At 43.6% G+C, this 15,885-nt stretch overlaps 1 protein-coding gene across 1 annotated transcript in view; it reads left to right on the forward strand.

Annotated features, from left to right (window-relative positions):
- Positions 1 to 1,970: 1,970 nt before the first annotated feature.
- Positions 1,971 to 15,885, forward strand: part of SUSD3 (sushi domain containing 3) — a 51,195-nt gene continuing 37,280 nt past the window's right edge. The window contains exon 1 of the mRNA XM_045024625.1: positions 1,971 to 2,409. Within this exon, the coding sequence (XP_044880560.1) occupies positions 2,322 to 2,409 (88 nt within the window). The 5' untranslated portion in view covers positions 1,971 to 2,321. The remainder of the gene's footprint in view (positions 2,410 to 15,885) is intronic.

Below are 15,885 nucleotides of genomic sequence, written 5' to 3' on the forward strand. Positions count from 1 at the left end.
GCTTTCAGGGAGGGAGGGAGGGAGGGCATGATTGACGGTTCAATGATGACAGTTACCCAAAACCACCCTCGACACATTTTTCCCCCCAGCATGCATTGGGGGGAAATCCCAGAATTCCAATGGGCAGCGGGGAGTGCGGGAACTGTTGGATAGCTTCCCACAGTGCACTGCTTCCAAAGTCGACACTGGCCCCGTTACTGTGGACTCACACAGTCGAACTAGTGTATTTAGTGTGGATACACAACTTCGACTTCATAAGGTTGATTCCACAAATTCGAATTAAGTTGATTCGAAATAGTCTTGTAGTGTAGACATACCCTAAATGGGTGGTACTTTATACTAAGAATAACTTCAAGCTTCTTACCCTTCCTTCACTGGAAGCTTCTGTAGGGTGCTAGCTTTAAACCTTACATTAAATATATAAAATGTAGCAAACAAAATCATTGTTCTTGGGCCAAAACTTTTGATTTCAGCTTCTATTTGAGAGTATCTTTAGGGAATGAAGGGTCTGATCTACAATCACTAGGAAAACAGAGCTAGTGGAAACAATGACACAGTCTGTAGCAGCAGCACAATAAGGGGTTATGGCTATCGTGATATGGAACAAATGGGAAATCTTGGTTCCTTCTGAAGAGGTCTTTGAAATAATGAGTCAAGCTGCATCCTTAAAAATCCTCCAATATTCTCTGGCAATGGCCCCAAACCCTGTGGTAACACTTGTAAGTAGTATAGAGATGGCTGATGTCCCATTAAGTTAGGAAAGATGATCTTGTGGTTAAGACACTGGACTGGAACTCAGGAGACTAGGGTCTGCACAGGCTCCTTGAGAAATGTGGGACAAGTTACTTAATCTTTGCAACTCAGTTCCCCATGTGTAAAATGTTAACAGTGCTTCCTTCTTCACACCCTTTGTCCGCCTTATCTGCTTAGATTGAAGTTCTCCAGCTCAGTGGTATAGGGGGCCTCTCGAAACTCAGCTGCTCTCAGTAATGACCAGTGCTGTCAAGTAGTGCAGTATTGGGTGCCTGGATGGTGCCACTCAAGGGAACACTTGCTGAAGTGAAAGGCAGCTGCACCTGGTAATATTGCCTGCAAAGTAAAGCCCCCTGCATAGATGAACCTACAACCTTTGTGTTGCTGCTGTTCCTTGATCCTGCATTCTCCTTTTTCTGCACCTTCCCTTTGCCTCCCATTTGTTTTTGAGGATGTGAGAGCACACTCCTGAGTCAAGAAATGCCAGTCGCCATATAGCCACCATCTGCCCTCGCTCTCTGGGACGTCCCTCTCCTCATCACTAAGGTATCCTGGGGAAGCAGGTGGCACTTGCCTACAGCCTCAGCTCAGTTTAGCTTCCTCCAGCCAGGCCAGGCCCTGGCAGCTGCGGAGGGGATTATGTTATCAGCGCCAAGGCCAGGGATTAAGAGTGACATCCAGGAAGGGGGAGGGGGCTCCACCCTTGCCTGCGGATGTCTGGAGCCCCCTCCTGCCATCCCAGCACCGGCTGGAAGTTCCGCCAGCCATCAATGGGCAGGGCCGCTTGGGGGGGGGGGTATGGGGGGGAGGCAAGTGGGGCAATTTGCCCCAGGCCCTGCAGAGGCCCCTACGAGAATATAATCTATAGTATTGCAACTTTTTTTTTATGGAAGGGGCCCCTGAAATTGCCTTGCCCCAGGCTCCCTGAATCCTCTGGGCAGCCCTGTCAATGGGCAAAAAGCCAAGTCGTGGCGCAAGCTGGCGTCCAAGCCCCTGCAGAGGTGGGTGCCCACGGCTCCCTAGCAGGTCGGGCTGCGCTGGGGAGCTGCGTCCCCAGGCTCTCCCCTGCCTCTACCCTCCCTCCCCTCTTCAGTGTCAGGCCGGGGCTCGCAGCCTCTGTAGTGCCCGCTGCGGAGGAGCCGCTGTCGCGCCTGGCCCGGCTCGATGAGCAGCAGGGGAGCTGGCTGGCTGCAAATCTCTGCCTGCCAAGCGGTCAGGGGTCCCGGAGCGCAAAGGCGCTGGAAGGAGCCGATTCTCCTGCAGGCTGAGCAAGCGGGTAGCTCTGCAGCTCGGGGGCGGGGGGGTCTCCCCCAGGTGCCAGCCCCCCCCCCCGCTGCTGCCGTTCGCAGGCGGCGAGGGGAAGTGAGAGCAGCGAATCTGGGGAAGGAGAAGTGAGCGCGTCTGCCGGGGGCGGGAGGGGCCGAACCCGGCCCGGCTGCGCGCCCGGGGCAGTCGGGACGGAGCCCGCAGCCGCCGCGTGTCCTGCTGGGCGGCGAATCGCTCCGGGAGCTCGAGGCGCCGAGCCCTGCACCTGCGGGACGCGCTCAGCCCGGGCGCCAGCCCCAGCCATGCCAGCGGCCACCGCCTCCGGGCTGGACGTCTCGAGGGCGGGCGGGCCCCGCGAGGGCGGGCGCAATGCCCCGAAGAACGACACAGGTAAGGGAGCCGGAGCTGCAGCCGCCCCGCCGAGCCGAGCGGGTGACTCCAGCAATGAAGAGCCCCCCCCCGGGGGGGCTGAGTGGTTGTGCCCCGTGCAGGGACCCCGGCGGCCCGGGGCCGGGTGTGGGGGGATGCTGCTGCTGCTGGAGCGAGGAGGCTGCTTTCCCGCTGGTTGTTGCGCTCCCGGGGAAGCGGGGAGGGTCGGAGCGGTGCACGGGGGTATTCACGTTGCTGGGGATTCACCCCACTTGCAGGAAACAGGGAGCAGCCTCCGAGTTCAGCTTTTTGGGGGTCACCTTTTTCCCCAGCCGGGTCAGACTTCAGCTCCAGTGCGGTTTTGAGAGACATCTCAAACTTGCACTCGAAGCTGCGTGGTGGCTCTAAGCCAGAGGAGGAGAGCAGCTCTCTGAATGTCAAACATTGTGGATGCGTCCGGATGCCTTGAAATGGTCTTAACTGGCACTGACTTCCTGACTCTCTGCTGTAGCCATGGCTCAGTTTGCTGGATTTGGGACTCTTAGCTCCAAGGATGCACCCGCATAACACAGTGTTATAAGCACAGGACAATAATGGACCAAGTCGTAAGGCACTGGGTATCCTGGGAATAACGAATTCCTTTATTCTCAGGCGAGGACCACACCATGATGCAGGCTCCTTGTTCTTTTAAGAAGGGGGTTTGCAGTAATCAGCTTTGCTTCCTGTACTTTTTCAGTCAAAGTGAAAGATGAGTTACTGTTTGGGCCAATCTGAGAGGAGAGGCCTGAGTACTCAATTTGAGGGTGCATCTCTGTTTCTGTTGGCATCACCTCCTACACAGAATTCCTTCTTTCTATGCAGGTAATTATGCTGAGCTTGCACCATTGTACTCAGTGGGCATTTTGCCACTGACTTCAATGGGCGAAGGATTCATTCCTGTAAGAATTGACCCGTCCCTTGTAACCAGCCACCGCCATCTCGAAGTTTTTCAGATAAGTGAAAGAGTTTTAAATTAAAGACAAAGAGTCCTGTGGCACCTTATAGACTAACAGAATGCGCATGCGTCTGACAAAGTGGGTATTCACCCATGAAAGCTCATGCTCCAATACATCTGTTAGTCTATAAGGTGCCTTAGGACTCTTTGTCGCTTTTTACAGATCCAGACTAACACAGCGACCTCTCTGATACTTAAATTAAAGAGAGTCTCTGCAAATGCCTTGGCCCTAATGCAGCTGCAATTCCATGGTAATCATTTCATAATAGCCTTTTAGTGGTAGTGATGGCTGGAAAGGTTCATGTACGTTAGTGTAATTGTATTGAAAAGCTGTCAAGACTCTATTCAGATTAAAAGCTTTGAAAAAGAGAAGGTGGAATATCGACATAATATAGTTAGAAAGAAAAATGTGAGCTGCTTGCTTGGGACTTGTAAAGCATGTTCACTAGCAAGATGTTTCACAGAGCTGAGATTCCATTGACAATAATCCTAGTAATAAACAATGTTGCCTTTAGAGGACAAATTCTATTCCTAAATCTCTCTGCCTGCTATGATAGTTTGCATTAAATATTTGGTATCAACAACCATTGCCTTGGTTTGCATTAAATTTAACAGCTTGCATACACTAGATCCTATTTTCTGTTATTGGGACCCAAAGCATATCTGAATGTGTTTAACAAAATGCTGAAGTACTAATTAAGGACCTGATCTTGCAGTCCTTACTCAGGCAAAAGGCTCAGTGAGTTCACTTTACTCGCTTTGTGATACACTTTTGGTTATTCAATACTGGTATGTTTGATCTGTGCAAGTATTTCAAAGAAACAAACATAACAGGAATGCACCATATTTTTAAGCCAACGCATGCAGGACAAGCTGGCTGCAATGACTAACCTTATTAAGTAGGCTGCTCTGGAAAGAATGTTACTGAACTTTAAATATAATGGAATGGAATTAAATTATGGTAAAAAGTTTAAAGTCAACTTATTTGTGTGTGTGTAAATAAATATTAGACAAGTTGGTGGAGGGTGTCTAAGAAATGCTTAGATTAATAGACATATGAAATGAGAGCATCACTTTAAAGGGGAAAAGGAATACATCTTCATTGTACTGTCAGAGTAAAAGCTCTGTTATTAAAATGAAATAATCTCCTGACAACTACAGATTGACCTGGCAGAAAATGAAAACATCTCATTTTTCCTTGCACAATGATTTAGTGGAATAGAATACCTACATGTTGAAAAAAGATTTAAGGCACAAATTAAAGCTCCAATTCTGCAATGTAATCTGGCAGCATGGACCCCAGCACCTGTGCAGAGTCCCTTTCGCTTCAGTGAGGCTTGATGCTAGTGGATCCTGATGCAGGATCTGGCCCTAAAATATTTAGGGCATTTTACTTTTAATGGGAGCAGAGTTAGTCAAGTGCTGAGTGCTCTTGAAAATCCCGTCCTTTCTGTTCAGAATTCAGATTTGTCCTCAAGAATGCCATGCTGCACTGATTTAATTTGCTTGGGTGGTTCTAACAGGCTATATTGGTGATCTGATTTTAGCATACCGGTAGAAATGATCAGACACGTTCAGTCCAGCATATTTTGGTAATGCTTTACATTGTGTCCACTACATATGTTTAACCATCCATTTGATTTATTAGAACCATTCATTTTAAAAATAACCAAGTTCTAGGAAACATGTATTAAGAATTAAGAGCTATGTGTAAACATAGATTATATTGCTCTGCTTTTATGCCAATAGTATTAATCATTGACTTTTGTAAAAGTATGTGGTTCGGCTCCCTTCCCCAGGAGTGTCAGGTCAGTTTTGGGGTTTTGCTTTGGGCCCACAAGTGAAACAGGGCTTGTAGGTGGCTTGTCCCATCATGATCCCGCTCAGACCTTCTGCCAGTACGGCCCATGGATGAAATCCTGAACCCTTTGAAATCAATGGTAAAACTCCCATTGACTTCACTGAGCCAGGATTTCACCCCAGAAGTCTGGTTCCACCAGGGTGAATCTGGCCTTGAATTAATTAATTGCTTGGTAGCGTATAACATTTACCTGTAGGTTATCAAACTGGCCCATCTTATTGCACTTATGGCAGGCCTCAGTAAATGTTTTAAACAACAATTCATAGTTATTAATGTAGAATAACTGTGTTGACAGTAATGCATTTTGTTGCTGTAATTAATATCTGTTTCAGGCTGGCAAACTCTGTGTGTGTGTGTGTGTGAACATGCACTCGAATGTGTGTAAAAGTTGGTAAGGTGAAATCTATCCCTGGGCCAGGGTCTGGGGCTACTGAACAGTTCCGTTCCCTTCTCCGCGTGAATGTCATCTTAGTTAAATACCAATTCATTGTCGTAAAAATGTTCATTGAATTAGCTGACTCTGACACAGTCTTTAAATCTGCACTAGTGGTTTGGATAGTGAACCAAAAGTTAATTATCATGGACTAGTTGTCATATAATTTAGAATTATATCTTTATTTGAAACACTTAAATAATGGGGTCTCATTTTAAATTATGCAGGGATATTTGTAGGAGAAATGATATATACAGAGTGCTGGTGACAAACTGAGTTCCCCCAGGCCAACTATAGTACTGTGCAAGATCTTTTTTCCTCTTTCATACTACTGGTGATCATTTTTCATAATGAGCAAGTGGAGTGTCTTCACTGTAAACTTCCAGACCACAAATGAGAAGCTGATGATAATGATCTATGCAGACAAACTCCCTCAGGCATCCCTTTTGCAGTCCATGAGAAAAGTGATGCGACATGTCTGTTTGCATTAATATGTTAATGAGAAAAGACTAAAGAAAAGTTAAAAAGATGTTCATCTGCACAGTCTAACTTCTTTAAAAAGATTTTTAACTCAAAGGGAGTTACAGCTCCTCAAAATTCCCAATTGTGAAGTTCAAACATGCTCCACTTTCTATGATGCTACCTCCCCAGATTTCTGAGTGTAGGTTTTTCTGGCACATTATCTCACCTTGACCTAAAATAGACTCCAACAGAGGGTGCTATGTTCTCCTTTGTGATAAAATGTTGGGCAGTGGGCTAAGATCCTCAAAAGGGTGCTTTAAACCTGATTTATGTACGTTAGTCTGTATTATACTATTCAGTCACAAGAAAAAATATGTATTACTAGCAGCGGGCATGGCTATAGCCACACACCAAAGAGATCAAAGTATTGCAGAAACTGTGCTGGGGAAGGTGCAGAGTACTGCACTACTAGACCTATTGGGATGGAAGAGTTGGCAGTAAAGGGCACAGTGCGTGGAAAGATGAGGCAGACTGTTCCAGGTACCTTTGCCAAAGCTGAGATGACGTCTTTCCCTGACCCCAGCACTTGTGTGATTAAACATCCACAAACAAGTTTACCTCTTCCATATCACTGTGGACTTTTGACAGGAGCAAGTTAATCTAGTCAGAGCAGCATAAATTTATTTTTAGCATTTATACTGGTGGGCAGATATTCACTGCCCACCCCTCCAATGCCTCCCCAGTTCCTTTGTACTGCTCTGAAAAAGCATCTGGAATGCTGATGTAATTAGCTACCTGGGGAGCCTCCTAGTGGAAGGAGTCAATGTAACTGACCTGCCCCCAGTTTGTGGTCCCTAATGTGGGTGGCATGTAAGGGTTGGGAAAGGGAGCATGGTCAGAATGCTCCTCTGTTCTGTTGCTCCCTCAGCTGCTTGAATATCCCGTTAAGGTCTTTTGGAGCCAAACACAGCTCAGAGGCTGCTGTAAGTTACACCTTGGGCTGATTGCATAGGTAACAGGGAGGAGGGAGATGTCATGGTGGTTTCTTACCACCTCTGCTGTGCCATGCACAGCACTGATGCAGCTGAGGATCTGGCCCTTTGTTTTTCCAGTGTGGGGTATGCACAGCTGTACTTTGGCTTTGCCCTGACTCCTTGTGGGTTTCACCAGATCATTCCCAGATTTGGAGTTTGTAGCTCTTTTGTGGATCTTCTGCATGGAACCATTTCATGTTGGAGGTTAGTGTAGCAGCACCCCAAGGAAGAGACTTCAGAGCTTTTTGCTAGAATTGCAGGCAGGTGTTGAAGTATGTTGGTACCCTTATCAGTGAAGAAGCCAAGAGAACATGTGCACAGAGGTTTTATGGTTACTCTTCCTTTGTCCAGGAAGACCAAAGGTAAGCTTGTTCTTCTTCAAAGCCATGAACAACTCTGCTCTGTACAAAGACTGACAAGAGGCTCTTCACTATTTTCCTGTGATCCCATGATGCATTTGATTTTGTAGACTTTGGGAGAAAAAGACTCGAGGTTTCTTCTTAACGTCTATTTCCACTGGGCAAAATATGAGACAACTTGGAATATATGGCTGGTAGTGTCTTCCATTTTTTCCCATTGAGATCAAAGTAAAATCTTTGATTATATAAGATAAAGAAGTAAAGATAACAGTATTTCAGCTGATAGGTATGTGGGTTTATCTCCTATGTGACAGAAAGGTAAAATTATTACAATTTTTGTATATGTCATAAAATCCTAGAACAGCATAAAACAGAGGTGGACAAGATTTATTAGGTCGTCCAGTCCCATCCCCGCCAATGCAAGATTGTTCCCTGCAGTATATTAGCCAGTGCTTTAGTCTGATTTAGTTTTAAATTAATTACTCAGATTATACAGATGAACTACATCTCAACTTCTGAGTTTCAGATAAGGATGGAGCCAATTGGTTTGGAATGAAACTTTGAGGTTTTAAAAATCTGAAGTCACATAGCTCTACACTTCCTGGTTTTGGTGTCACCAGGAAGATAAAATACAAAAGAACTATTGGTTTTGTTCCCATCATGTCAGAACTGGGAAAGCCCTGAAATCCCAAGAGAGAGCCTGACATCACAAGATTTCTAGCCTAAGAGCTAAATCAAAGAGAACTGGATGCTTTTGGTCAAGTATCTAGTGTTAATTTCTGCTCTCCTTCCTCAGGCAAGACTCCCATTATTTTCCATATAGACTAAGGAGTACAGGATTCACCTCTTAATATTAAGGATACATTATTTCAGTAGAACCCATTCACTCCCATGCTAATTTCAGCATGGAGACTCTAACGTGTTTTTTCTCAATTGCAGTAGCTGATAAGCAACAGTTATTTTACAGCTCAGTATTGACTTATCAACAGATAAGAATAATGCTGAAACGATTTACAGCCTTGCTAGAATACTGTCATACCTTCCATGCTTCCCTTCTTTTGTTTGCTTGTTTTTGTTAGATGACATAGATATTTTTAAATGCATAAGCTACAAAATGCTGAACCATTCACAAAAAGAAAGCAAGGCGCATTCACCATTGGGGCAAATAAGCAAAACTCCCATTGTGCAAACAAATCTCCGATACAAGTCAGTGGTAGTTTTGCCAAAGGCCCAGATTTTTAAAGGTATTTTGGTGTTGCTGAGTTCAGCATTGTAATGCCTAACTGATTTAGGAGCTTAAATGTCATTACTAAAAGGGATTTAGGCACTTATCCCAAATCCCATTGGCTATTGATGGGATTTAGGCTCCTACATCAGTGTTGCAATGCTGAGTGCAGCAGTGCCTGAATATCTTTACAAATTTGGGCCTAAGTGAGTAATGACTGCAGTGTTTGGCTTGTTATGGTCATTTCCTGGATATGGATTAATACTTGACTGCCATTTTAAAAACAAATGGTAGACTATCCTATTATATTCTTCTGTTTAAACGCACAGACTAGCAGGCCCTTGTATGCCACTCTTAAAGTCAACAATAAATTAATTAAATCATAAGGGGAAGAGCAGCTGGGAGGGGTGCAGGTCTTCAGTTTCTCAAATACATGTTCTGCAAGAAAGGGCAAGGGACAGCTCTGCTTTGGTACAGTAGCTCAGGACACTAGCAGCTTTGTTACAGCTAATCTATAATGGTTCACTTTGCTTTTCCTTTTCATTACAGTAGTAAACAGCAGTAAGCCGCTTTCAATTCCTGTCATCTTTCACTAATCCTCGTGATCAGGGAAGCCAAAACGTGCATTTATTGGATTGTACTGTGCAGCATTTGTGGCTTTTCTTCTCAGATTTGGAGAGAGATCTCTTGGGATCCATTAATTTCTATTACAGTATCCAGTCCTGCAAGATGTTTAGCACTTACAACTCCTGCTAAAATCAAAGCTACTCAGCACCTTACAGAATCAAGTCTATAAGCAGATCTTGTAAAGATAAAACATTCATCCTGTATGGCTTTTAGCTCAAGTTGCTGTTCGCTTTTAAACCCTTGCACATGGTTGATTCTGTGCCAGTTAACAGTATTATTTTCCTACTAAAACACAACACACACACACACACTCTTCTCTCTCACCCCATATCTGTATCTATCTATTTATCTATACACCTACATCCACACGCACACCATGAAAAGGATCTGGAATCCTGAAGTCTGACCTCAGCAGTGAAAAAATTTACATAGTCATAAGACTGCAGAGAAGATTGTTAAATTGGGCTATTTTGTTAGGTTCTCAATACATGAGTGATTTCTATCACCATAATAAATTACATGTTATTGCTAACTAACACTGGTTTCTACAGAAAATCAATTATTCACTGCCATTTTTGCTGACAAGTGCGAATGCTAGGTCACAGTTCTTTAGTACACACCTAGCAGTCTAAAACAGAAAACCAGTTAAAGATCAGCCTTCATTGTTCAAAAGCAAAAGGAACCATGCACAGGCCAGTATCCAGTATGGGAGAGAAGATACAGGCAAAATTCTCACCCCTTGAGCCTGCCTCTTTGCACTACTCAGGCAGGGCCGGCTCCAGACCCCAGCACGCCAAGCGCACGCTTGGGACAGCATGCCACGGGGGCCGCTCTGCCTGTCGCCGGGCGGGCGGCAGGCGGCTCTGGTGGACCTCCCGCAGGCACGCCTGCGGATGCTCCACTGGAGCCGCGGGACCAGCGGACCCTCCGCAGGCACGTCTGCAGGAGGTCCACTGGAGCCGCGGGACCGGCGACCGCCAGAGCGCCCCCCGAGGCGTGCCGCCCTACTTGGGGCGGCGAAATTGCTAGAGCCGCCCCTGTACTCAGGTGGCTTAAAGTGGACTCGCCTGACTCTAACTGGACATCTGAGAATTACCCCAGTTTAGGGGAGCTATCAGATGGTATGAAGTTAGAGTGACCAGACAGCAAGTGTGAAAAATCGGGACACGGTGGGTGGTAATAGGAGCCCATATAAAAAAAAGCCCCAAATATCGGGACTGTCACTATAAAATCGGGACATCTGGTCACCCAATATGAAGTGGTCTAACCAGCTCATGCATCAGCTGCCCCTCCTTCCAGTATAGTGGATGGGAGGGAGCATGTTGGGGGTAGGGTATAGCCTGACTCTGTTAATTCTCAGCTGAGGCCTGTTAGTGTGTGTTGGCACAGCCCCCAGGCCGTTTTAACTTATGCTGGGGCCGGGGCAGTTGGAGAATTAGGGAGCTGTAGCCAGTTCCCTGAGGTCTCTTCCCACTCCACTCCACTAGGCAGTTTTTGACCCAGGAGAGAATGTGGGCTGCAGAATTTTCCTTATAGGGGCCACTGGGCAGGGAACTTTCTGCTTTGTGAGCAAAAGACCGGCAATCCTGAGGTAAAAGGGAAAGGCCACTGTCAGAGGCAGACTAGACATCTGGTTTGATGTGGTGTGTTAATTCCTGTATATATGTATTTTACACACCTACGCTCTATTTAACGTACCACACCAGATAGCTCAGACCTGCCCCCTCTATAGGGCCAAATCCCCAGCTGATGTATACTGGTGTCTCTTCATTGAAATCCAGTCCAGCTACACTGGTTTATACCAGCTGAGGGTCTGAGTCATAATACGTCAAGTGCAGATTAAAGCTCTGAAGCCAGGTTCTCTACTGTGCTCAGTTCAGTTGTAAGGAAGGGGGTCATCAACTGGGGACTCCCTTTCCCTGCCCCCAACAGGATCCTGCAATTGAGCCTGTTGGGAGTGAGGTCTCGAAGGCAGCTACGCTGGCTCTGTGCTAACTGGGAACTCCATTCCCTTTATAAAGGTAACAGAGCAGGCAAGTGAATTTTTCCCCTGATCTATATTTACTACAAAGAATCCCAGTGGTTAATAGTCTGTTCTGGGTTTAGGATCAGGCCCTCTTTTCTTCCTCATGAGAGAGCTTTTGCAGGCAGCATTTGAATCCTACCACTTATATTGCAAATTAAATGAACCATTGAAACCAAGGAAAAATGGCAAACATCCTGATATTGTTATAGTAATATATTTTTTATTAATTTCTCCACCACGTGTGCTCAGATAACTGTTTTCTGTTCTTCTCCCCCAGGGCTACTGCATACCTTAAATCCTCAGTCCCTCATACCTGATCAGCTCATCGCTCCCACCGCTTTATCCCTAAAGGCTTGGCAGGGCACATCAATTTTATTTTATATATATATATATATATATATATATATATATATTTATATATAATGTGTCTGTGTCTGTGTAATATACGCAAGAGTATTATGGATAATATTGTGCTTGGTTTATAATTAAACCCTTTTCTTCTTTCAACCAGACACTTTCTACAGGCAAGGTCTAGTTTATGGGGCTGCGTTATTGTGTTTTGGGCTAGCACAGCATGATGTAGTGCACTATAAAGAAGACTGATGAATATAACAGCTTTTTTGAAAAAGTATTTTCTGATCAGATATCTGCTGGACCAACCCACCTGTGCATATTTAGCAGTTTATCTCAGTAAGCCATGCTGGGTTTGCAACCCTGGGCAATTTATGAAGGCAATCTCTACCTGAAGCAAAAATAGAAAACTACATCTTTTCTGATCTTCTTTGGACTTACTGTAATGTTTAACCACTGATAGAAACAAATGATTTGTATTAGTACATTGTTCACAGTTTTTAACTATTAAAAGAAAAGGTGGGGGACGACTTCCAGATTTGTTTTCAGAGACAGTAAAACTGGTCAAAGATTAATTTACTGAGGCATTTAGAGGGATAGCTAAATATGGGTAAAAATTATACTTTTGTCTTTGCAAAATGTTCATAATGATACTAGAAAGGTTTGCCAATTTTACAGAATTTCATAGAATTTATAAAGCTGCTGTAATGTGGGTGACAATTCACCTAAGTAAAACAAAATAAAAATCTGCCTCTATGTTATAGGTTCTAATATATATTAATACATCAACTATCTGCAGCACATTCCTGCTACCATCTCCATTGCCAGCCTGCTCTGTAAATTGCCCCGGTGATCAAGTAAGTGTTAATAAATCTTACCACTGGGTCTAAGGATGGGGAACAGGGAAGGAGATCTCATTTTTACCTGTTTTGCAAAAAAGCCCAAACCTCCTCGCCTTTTCCAACACATCCCCCACCCCTGACCACAAACATTTTGTGGTGCCCCTTTGAGGGTTTAAGTAGCTTTGTAGTGAAGAGCAACGCCTGATAACTTTCACAGCAAACTGGTCTTGGCCCATTGCTGATACTGTATTGTTATTAGAGCTGGCTGGAGAACAATTCCACTTCACAACAGTTTTCGAGGTTTTGGAATTTGAGTTCATTCCGCACTGGAACAAAACCAAAGCCTTTCAAACATTTCCATAAAAAAGAATTGTCTTGAAACATCCTGTTTTCAGATTTGAACAGTCAGAATTTCAGTCTGCAGGGGTCTCTCCTCTCTTAGGAACCAGAGTCCACCCTGGGACCGCAGAAACCTTCCTGTTACAAAGTCATCAAAATTGATATACCGCCACAAAATGTTTTGGCTTCAGCAAAGCAGCATTTTTTAATGAAAAAAACGTTTTGCAAAAATGTTTTGACTAGCGCTAACAATTGTGTTCTGCCATGTGGACTGGCTCCCGAAAGCTTTTTGCCAGTCAGTGGTGCATATGCAGTTTTCTGTTTGATGTCTTCCAACAACAGCGCCCATCTCCATTTTGAGCTCTTGCCTTTTTGTTTCATTTGGTCATCATTTTGGGGTCAGGGACTGCCTTAATTTTTGTGGCTGGTAAAGCACCAAGACAAGAGTTGATACTTAACAAATAATAAAAGGAATATTCAGGCCCATGCTGTTCAGGGCCTTCTCCCTTTATAGATCGAGCAATGTGATTTAAAGGTTTTGACCTCATAAAAGACTCTTAGTTCTATTATACCCGATGCTCTTATGAGAAAGTCAGCAAAGACAGAATCACTATAAAGAGGGTTTTTTTTTCCCCTCTATGGAGATTTGATCTGTACATCCGCAAGATGTTAAACGAGACTAAAATCTGAATTGTCCTGAAACAATCACAAATGTCAAGTATCAGAGGGGTCGCCGTGTTAGTCTGGACCTTTAAAAGCAGCAAAGAGGCCTGTGGCACTTTATAGACTAACAGACGTTTTGGAGCATGAGCTTTCGTGGGTGAATACATGCATCCGACGAAGTGAGTATTCACCCACGAAAGCTCATGCTCCAATACAATCACAAATGTACTGCTTCTGGTGGCAATTTTCATTCAGCTCTTGTGTGATGACCCAAAGTATTTTGAACATTATTCCCAAGATAATACATGAACTTTCTTATGGATAAGGGAAAATTTTAACATTTCAGGTCGTCATTGTTTCAATTAGAAAATATGGCTTCTGGTTAACATATCATTTTGGACTATCTGCAAAAATCCTATGGTTGCCTGCACGTGTTTAATGAATTAAATGTTATTCATGAGCACTGGGAAAAAATAATGATGGAAGCTGAAAATATTTTAGGTATAAAACTAGAGACTTCACCAGCTTTCTGCCTAGTAAATGAAATTGCTGCCAGAGAGGCTATTTCCCAGCTCACAAAATCTGGTTAAGAAGAGACAGGGTGATCCTGAAGCAATGTTAAAGTGACACAATGCCTTTAGTGTCAGAGTGGGTGATGCGAGTGTCAAGATCAGCTGCAGATGACAGGATGCTATGTAGAATATCAAGAGAGCAGTGAGTAATTTGATTACATTTGGTTACCTTTTTATGGCCTGTTTGCTAAGATCTCTGTGCCTTTATTCAATGGAAAAGATGAAATGATGAACTAGGGGGCCATAGAAAAAGGAACAAAGGGAAGTTGGCCCAGCAGAAGGAATTACCCTTTTTTTTCTCTTCTCCGTTTTCATTATTCCTTGGTGAGAAAGGAAGTTGCATTGAGTGATGTACCTGAGCTGCAAATTTCAGATGCAAACTAGATTTGGTGGTGCCCAGATATAGACCCATAGTTTCGTTGTTTGCGTGAGTGGTTTTGTTTCAGCCTTTTATAAAGATAGATGCCAGCTTGTGGAGCCAGATCCAGAACCTCTCCAAAGTTCACAGGTGTTCAGAACCAGGGAGGTGATTCGGGCCTCTCTTTGGCAGCATGTGGTATTTTAGAAACAGTTATATGTGTTTTTCCTTTTTGTAAACATTGATAATGCTCTTGTCAGTGATACAAAAATCAATCCTGACAGTAACATCTAACACTTGATCCTGCATTACCTAGAAAGGACTGCAGGACTGGCTTTACCTGTCCAGAATGGTTTATTTATTGTGTGCTGGTTTTGTTCTGTTAGGTGGCATGCCTGCGTGCCTGGTCATTGAATGTGCTTTACAGTATTTGATAGACTGAGTTTGTTAAAATTCTGATGATAGAGCCAGTAATACTCCTGTTTTAAAACTCTTAATTTTATCCTGTTTAGGATCTCCATTTTGGAGACTAAGACCCAGATTGTATATTTAGTAGAGCATGTACGTTATTTCTTACCTTATCTCCTTTATAATGGAATGGAGTGATCAGAAATCAGTAACAGGATTAAATGATACCCAGAGGCAAAAGGGGAAGACAGAGTCACTACAGAAATAATTGATCCATTTACTAAATAATTTAATCGCAAAAACAACAGTTGACATCACTTCCATAAGTAATTTTTATTTGTGAATGGTTTGCTTACAGGCATAATTCTGGTGAATTCCATAGCTGATTATTTTTTTTAACAGAGAAATAGCAGTGAAGGGGTAAGTAAATGAATGCTTCTAGGTTGATGAAGCATTTCTGTGCTGGCTAATTAAGTCATGCATTTACTTCTCGGAGGTATTGTACCTTATTATTTTAATATGTTGGTAAATGTACTAATAAAATGCAGAAAAAAACCTTGTATTTACTTTACCAGAGACCTCTTTAAATATTTTGTTTTTCATTTGATTTTTTTTATCAATTAGTTCTTTATTAGAAAAAAACACTCAGTATAGCTCTCTTCATTAGATCTGAAAGTGAGATCTATGGACTAGAATAACTTGGCTTTGATGTAATCTGGGGGAAAAATCAATCGTGGAGTGCTGCACAGTGACCAGAACAAATCCACTTTTAAAAAAGTAATATAAAAGACATGAGGAAGAATCAGCTTACACAGATTTTACATATTCCTCATATTCGAAGTGGCGGGGAATCACATATACAGTATTGCTGGTCAAACTCATGCGGCATTTTTCGTGATGTATAGTTTGGACTTCTTGTGGATTAATATACCCTTCAGGCTGT

This window comes from Mauremys mutica, chromosome 7 (genome assembly GCF_020497125.1).
Source record: "Mauremys mutica isolate MM-2020 ecotype Southern chromosome 7, ASM2049712v1, whole genome shotgun sequence".
Classification (NCBI taxonomy): Eukaryota; Metazoa; Chordata; order Testudines; family Geoemydidae; genus Mauremys; species Mauremys mutica.